Source organism: Anguilla rostrata, chromosome 2 (assembly GCF_018555375.3).
Source record: "Anguilla rostrata isolate EN2019 chromosome 2, ASM1855537v3, whole genome shotgun sequence".
NCBI lineage: Eukaryota > Metazoa > Chordata > Actinopteri > Anguilliformes > Anguillidae > Anguilla > Anguilla rostrata.
The window spans coordinates 12,303,618-12,310,880 of record NC_057934.1 but is presented as its reverse complement, the minus strand read 5'-3'; the positions used below and the strand labels follow the sequence as shown (position 1 = coordinate 12,310,880).

General features: G+C 50.8%; 1 protein-coding gene across 2 annotated transcripts in view; it reads right to left on the bottom strand.

Moving 5' to 3' along the window:
• Positions 1-1,443: 1,443 nt before the first annotated feature.
• Positions 1,444-7,263, bottom strand: part of arid5b (AT-rich interaction domain 5B) — a 67,107-nt gene continuing 61,287 nt past the window's right edge. For both annotated transcript variants that reach the window (XM_064320330.1, XM_064320338.1), the window contains one exon: positions 1,444-6,057. In XM_064320330.1, the coding sequence (XP_064176400.1) occupies positions 4,036-6,057 (2,022 nt within the window). In that variant the 3' untranslated portion in view covers positions 1,444-4,035. The remainder of the gene's footprint in view (positions 6,058-7,263) is intronic.

The following is a 7,263-nucleotide window of genomic DNA, read 5'->3' as shown; positions in this document are numbered from 1 at the left end:
TAAAAATAGCTCATTTCCGTTTTAGTGATCCATAGTACACGCTATAACATTATTGCAAACCAGACTGAACTGAGAGGCAGAACAATTCCTGCTGCTGTGCTTGTGATATTGAAAGGACAAGATCACAGCCTGTTCAAGGTTGCAGCCCCCCTCCCCCCACCCCACAACACAACACACCACACACACGTACACCCCCCCTACACTCTTAGACAGGATTCACTTAATTCATTTTCAATTGATTTTTAAATTGACCTTGATTTATTTCCCTAGTTTACAAGAGATTTAAACAAGAGATTCGGAAGGCAGCGTTTAGACAACGTTCACACAACGTTTCGCTTGGGTTTTGACAGCAATTGTAAGGAAGATGAATTGCGGGAAGCGGTAATGAGGGAAAAGCTTCTAAGGCTTTTCTATGGCTGTCGATATAAAAAATACACAACTAATGTGCATGCACTGCAACATCTGACTCTGCTTCTCGGTCATGGTTACGGTAGCGAACACTCATCTGGGTTCCAGTTAAAAAAAGGCAATCTTCAGGGTATTTTTAGTGACGGCAGATGACTTGTATAAATAACTACTTAGGGGTAATCCTGCACTGTGGGTAACTTCAGTATGGGGAAAGTTCTGACATCTCACTTACTGCACACATCAAACCAAAAGGCGTCACTGCCAGAGCCCTCTTCAGACAGTACCTGGAAGGAAGCATTGACGTCAATATTTTTTCTGCATTTCTGTCGTGCATCTGTAGCACAGGAGTGACCTTTAATAAAAAATTGAAAAAAAAAAAAAAAAACACAAGATAAGACATTCAACCACATACATCCTCAGGTTTTCTTGTAATTGCAGTTTTGGTGAGCACAGAGCGGTGTACATAGCATACAGGTTTTCTGGGTCACTATGCATGATGTTTTCTTTATGTGAGAACAAAATGAAAGCACATTTCCAATGAATAGGTCAGCCACAAGTATTACTATGTTTGCAGTTGCGTTGATTTGGGGATGTCGAACATCTGGAATAGTCAGGAATACCACTTTGTCCCATCTCTTCCTTTGCAAGAGCAAATGCAGCGAATGTCTGTGCTTTGCTCCTGCATCTGCTTACAGTACATCTTTGTGTTAGCGAACATCATTAGGTAGGTGAGCTGATGCTATTATTTATTCAAACAATAGGGGGTGTAGTCAACCAATGCTCCAAAGCACACAAGTAGCCTGTTCATAATTAAACATTTTTCCATCTGTAGCTCCAACTGAACACAAGTCTGCTATTTATTAATTGGTGCAGTGGATTGGTATTTCCAGTGCTACACTTAAAGCTCCAATATTCCCTTACTGTGGCCAAGCCATCAGCATGAATTCAAGTGCATCCCTGATTAAGAAATTTCTCTGCAGCAGCAGGAGAGTGCAACAGGGTAGTATATCACTGCTGAGTGAAAACACGCTGGAGTAGGTAGTAAAATATTTTAATTAAATATACAGTGGATCAGAAAGTACAAAATATTTTGTCAGCTATGTGATTGGAGACCTAATGGGACATGGTATCAAAAAGCATCTCAAAGAAGTACAATTTGGAAACACAAAGTACAAAACAGACAAACCGAGTGTTTATAATTGGCTCAGTACTCGTAAGTGTAGCGTTGTGAACCTATAATAGCAAGGTCACTCGGTATCATTAAAACAAAACTACGTAGCGTTATCAGCTCAGGTTTTACTATGTACAAACGCAATAACACAAGGCTAGAGGAGGCCCGAGAAAGGTGTACAACATTTACAACAAAGACCGCAAAAAATGAAAAAAAGAAAAATACGCATTTAACTGGTAAACAGATTTGTGTTTCGAAAGCCCTGACAGTAGAACTTTAACCCCTTCAGCACGGTTGGATACGACAATCTTACACTGAGAGGCTCTTTAAGTGCTCCCGACAAACATTCTAATTATAGGGCCCAGAAATTCCCCGTGCTCATTACAGTTAGAATGAACATTGTAAACTAGACCAGATGTGCTCCAACTCAGGCCTTTGAACGTGTGGTCTAGTACAGTACCCATGCGAAGATTAATTTCTCTTTACTGAAGCACAATGTAAAGTAACAACATTCGACCAGTAACACAGGCCTCTCTGTTCATACACTATACTAAGCATAGAACAACATAATGTGTGTTAATGGGGCCTTCAAGATTAAAGGAAACCCAGATGTTTTTGCTTTAAACAAAACTTGAAGAATCGTGCTCATCCACTTGTTAAATAGTTAACCGCCAAATGTAAAAGGCACAAAACTTGCAAGGGAGAAATGAACTGAACACAATTTTATATCTTCATATCTAATATTTATGGTTGACTGTGACCAAAGTATTCACAATACCTTCAAGGGTAACAATAGTTTTTTTTTTTTGGGAGTCATGTGTAACCACTATTGAATGCAGTTTAAATTGGAGATACTGCAGCCTTGTTATGGTGCATATAAAACAGTTTTATTACTCTTTTAAAAAAAGTTACATAGCAACCTTGAGTGTTACTCCAAGCATTTTTGGAGTGAATACATTTCTTCAGTTCATATTTAGTCTTCACCAATGACACATTAATAAAGATTGCTCCATACTAGATTTTCATTCTCACTGCTTTCAACACTCCCCCCCCCCCCACCCTCACTCCCCCATCCCCTCCCCAAATCCTTTGTGCAAAAATAATTACATAAGCCTTTGTTTTCACTGTTGGCAACCATTTTCAAAATTGCATTATGCGTCATTCCATTACATACCCTTTCCATTGATTGCTGTCATCGCTACGTCTTTTTCCTCCATTGCAAACAAATTCAGAGCAACTGGCCTTGTGATTATTGAGAGTCTATGGGGGGGGGTATGGTTTGTGTGCTTCACTACAGTTAAGTGCTCCTTAAAAGAATCATAGTTTTAAATATATTTTCCGGTGAAGGCTTAAAACTGTGGCTGCGGCTCCTGAATTTGTCTTCTGAGAAAAGGAACAAAAGTCTTACATCCGCACCAAAAAACAAAAAGCCAGTTTCGGCTTCCGAGTAGTCCTGGGCATTGCACTTCTGTCACACAAGAACAAACCCCAACCCTTTGTTATCTGAAGTTCAGAGCGGTCAGAAATTACAGTAGCCAGTGAATAGGATACAAAATGTTGTAATATTTTCGTTTTTTTACTATTTACAAACTCCATAGTCCTACATTTAAGAAATGTATTTAACATCATCCTGGTAAACAACAAAGTCCTCTGTGTCACATGACAACCTGTGAAGGAGGGCTGGAAACAGTGATTGAAAACAGCATGTGAATGCCACTTCACATTGTATCACTGAATTTGAAGATTTCCTTCAAGGAGAGAGTCCTGCCTGTATCTACACAAAACTGCTCTGTTATACTGCAATGTTCAGGTCCAGGCGATTGCCTTCAATGGCATTAAGTCACTAATGATAACCCACGTAGGCTTGAAATGAACTCCAGACTGCAGATCTACAATTAAATAAAAAGAAATGCACAATAAGGAATAATATTAAAATGCAGATTGAATGCTTTTTTCCGATAGTAAACCTTGATTATAACAACTCCTTTGACAGTGTTCCATAACAATTCATCATAGTGTTTCAAAAATAAGTGAAAACCCAGGATCTGTTGAAATTGCACCGTGAATTGCATTGATTTGTCACGTGACTCGTGTTATCCTTTGGATAGCCAGCGGTGTGACGGGAGCCCTCGTGCCGAGCCCTGCCGACGCTGCGTCCGTGACCTTTGCCCTTTGACCCCAGACTCAACAGCAACTGACACTGTGATGCCCGAGTTGGCCCACGTTCAGAGTAATGTGCAAAATTTATAAAACGTGACGTGGCAAACAAAAAAAAAAAAAATTAAAAATGGTGCACAAATAAAAAGGTATTGTTCCCAGATTCAAGCACCTTCAAGGTCTTCTGCCATTTGTTTAAGGTCTATAGCGCGGCCATGCTTACGGGACACAGAAAAGAACAGGGGAGGAGCTGCTTTGCTTTGCACTGCATTGCTACAGGGAATGACAGACCGGCTGGCCTAGGACAGTTTGGTGCTGGGGTGTACGGAGGGCAGCTGGGAGGGGCTGAACGCGGGCTGGTGGTTGAGGGCAGACATGGGGTAGAGGCTGTGGTGCAGGAGGTCCCCGTACGAGCCCCCCCCCGCGGGGTGGCGGTAGAGGGGGGGAGGGCCCGCCGTGGAGGCCAGCAGCTGTCTCTGCATCATGAAGGAATGGATGGCGAAGGGGGGCATGAGAGGGGAGAGGACCCCCTGATTCTTCAAGTACTGCAGCGGGTAGGAGTACCCGGGCGGGAGGGGGGAGCCCAGGCTGTCGCACACGTCCTGCACCTGGGACAGGAAGGCCCCGGGGTAGAGCCCGGGGAAGATGGGCGCGTGCAGGGGGAACTTGTGGCCGTCGGCGTAGCTGTTGACGTGCACGCCGTGCGCGGGCTCCGCCGGCTTCATGCCCTCGCCCTCGGGGTCGGGGGTCCGGGCGTGGCCCGCCGCGTCCTTGGCCGAGTGCATGGGCGTCACCACCCGGATCTTCTTCTCTGGCGGCCCGTCAGGCTCCTCCAGGCTCCTTTTGAGGGGCCGGGCGGTGCACACGTTCTGGGGGCCGCTCTTGGCCCCCAGGATGGGCCGGGGCATCTCCTCCGCCTTGTACCCCGCAACGTCCTCCCCCCGCCCGTTCTGGAGCTTGGCTCCAGCCCTGGGCGGGGGGTCAGCGGGTTTTTTCGGGGCAGACATGGTCATGGGCGGGACGCGGCAGGCTCTGGGGTGGTAGTCCAGGCCGGAGGGCTGGCCGTTGCCCGTCTGAAAGAGCGGGGGGGCGCCCACGTCCTGCTGGGCCATGGAATGGGACGCCCTGCACGCCGAGGGCTTGGGAAGGGGCAGTCTGTGGGGGGGTGGCTTGGGGAGGCTCAAGTCCGTCGGCTGGTCGTCCGGTGACCTCTCTCCGGGGCCCGCCTTGCCGTTTTGACACAGCTGAGCGCCGTAACTCAGGCCGTGGTTTTCGGGGTACTTGGCGGGGGGGAAGCCCGGTACCCTCTCGCCGTCCTGGCAAAAGGGGGCCTCCCGGCTCAGGTACGAGGTGAGCTGCTCCTTGCTCAGGTGGTGCTCCGTCTGCCGGTACAGGCTGTGCAGGTGGGGGGAGGAGTAGAAGTCGCACAGGAAGCTGGGCGCCGGCGAGGGGCGCGCCACCTTCCTCTCCGCGCCCTCGTGGGGGTCGGCCCTCAGCAGGTAGGGGTCCCCGGCCGGGCAGGGCTGGGGGTGGGGCTGGGGCGGGGCGTGGGCGGGGTCGCAGGCTTCGCCCGGGGCCTTCCTCTCCTCCGCCCCTCGCGGCTTGAAGCTCTGCGCGTGCTGGATCACCGACGGCCGGTTGACCATCGGGGGCTCCGCTCCGGGCCCCAGGGGCCCCGCGGTGCCGTTTGGCTCCTCCGGGCCGCCGTTCGCGCACTTCCTGTTGATTAGCGGCGGGGGCGGGCCGAAGGAGTAATTGTTGGGCAGGGCGGTGCCGCTGACCTGGGACAGCATCTTCTTCTTGGCCAGAGGGGACATGATTCCGGGGTTGCCCCTGGGGTACAGCGCCGGGGGGTACCCGAAACAAGCCTCGTCCCTGCCGGGGGCGTCCTCCTTCTCCGAGGGCGGGTCCCGGGGCGGGAGGGCCGGCGGGGGCCTCTGCTTCAGGGTGGGCAGCACCAGACCCACCTGGTTGTGGGTCTCAGTATTTCCGGCAGCTTCTGCGCTGCCCGCGGCGTACCCCGCCCCGGGCTCGGAGGCGTCGTCCTGCGCAGGGCAGGAGTGCGGCGGTTTGGGAGCGGTGGGCTCGGCGTCGACCCCCTCCCGGAGCTCGGCCGGGGGCGGGGGGTCTCCGAGGACCCGCTCGGGGGGGCCGTTCTCCCAGGGCGGGGCGCGGTGCGGCGGTTTCTCCGGGACGGCCTCCTCTTTCACAGTGAGCTGGAGCTCCTCTTCGTCCTCCTCTCCGCTGCTGCTCTTCCTCTCCTCTTTCAGCGCCTCCTGCTCCCGTTCGGAGGCCTCGCTGCTCATCTCCTCATCAGGAACCTGCAGCCAGACACACGGACAGAATGGTCAGACAGACACACGGACAGCCTGGTCAGACAGACAGCACGGTCAGACAGACACATGGACAGCATGGTCACACAGACAGCACGGTCAGACAGACACACGGACAGCCTGGTCACCCAGACACACGGACAGCCTGGTCAGACAGACACATGGACAGCCTGGTCAGACAGACAGCACGGTCAGACAGACACACAGACAGCCTGGTCACCCAGACACACGGACAGCCTGCTCAGCCAGACACACGGACAGCCTAGTCACCCAGATACACGGACAGCCTGGTCAGACACGACACATGGACAGCACTGGTCAGCAGACACATGGACAGCCTGGTCAGCCAGACACACGGACAGAATGGTCAGCCAGACACACGGACAGCATGGTCAGCCAGACACACGGACAGCCTGGTCAGCCAGACACACGGACAGCATGGTCAGACAGACACACGGACAGCCTGGTCAGCCAGACACACGGACAGCCTGGTCAGACAGACACACAGACCAGACACCGACTCACGGTAACAGAACACGACAGCGACAGCCCCGGGAATTCAGACAGACACACAGACAGCACGGTCAGACAGACACACGGACAGCACGGTCACTGGAAGATCCTGCTGTACAGGCAGGAACACAGACCGCCCCGTCTCCAAAGACAAAGCAAACCATGCACACAAAGGGTCCCTCGTCATAAAAGTGCCTGAGCTGGAGAGTGACAGCCTCGTTTGGGAAAACAAACCGGGCTGCATTATGAACAAGTGGCTCGACATCAAAGCGTCTGAGCTCAGCTATGCGGAGCGCAGGCAGTTGACAAACAGATGGCTCGGGTGTTAGAAACACCAGCGCTAAGCTGCAAGCTTAACCTTGCCTACAGCGGTTGACACGGGCCCACGCTTTATTCTCTTTTCAAACAAAAAAACCCACCGGAGATCAAAAAAAAAAACAAAAAAAAAAAAAAAAGGTTGCGCAACTCCTGCTGGACCAGTTCCTGCATTGTGAAGCTGAACGAATTAATTCAGAATCCCAGTAAGTGCGGGTATTTTTCTTCACACAGCAAACACAGTCACGCATGCGCTGCTCGATATATCTGCTTTGGCCTTTGCGAAGCATCATGTGACAGTTGCTGTTGAAATCGGACATCACATGTCTTCAATGAAAACAAGACACTGAAATTCTATGCTTAGAC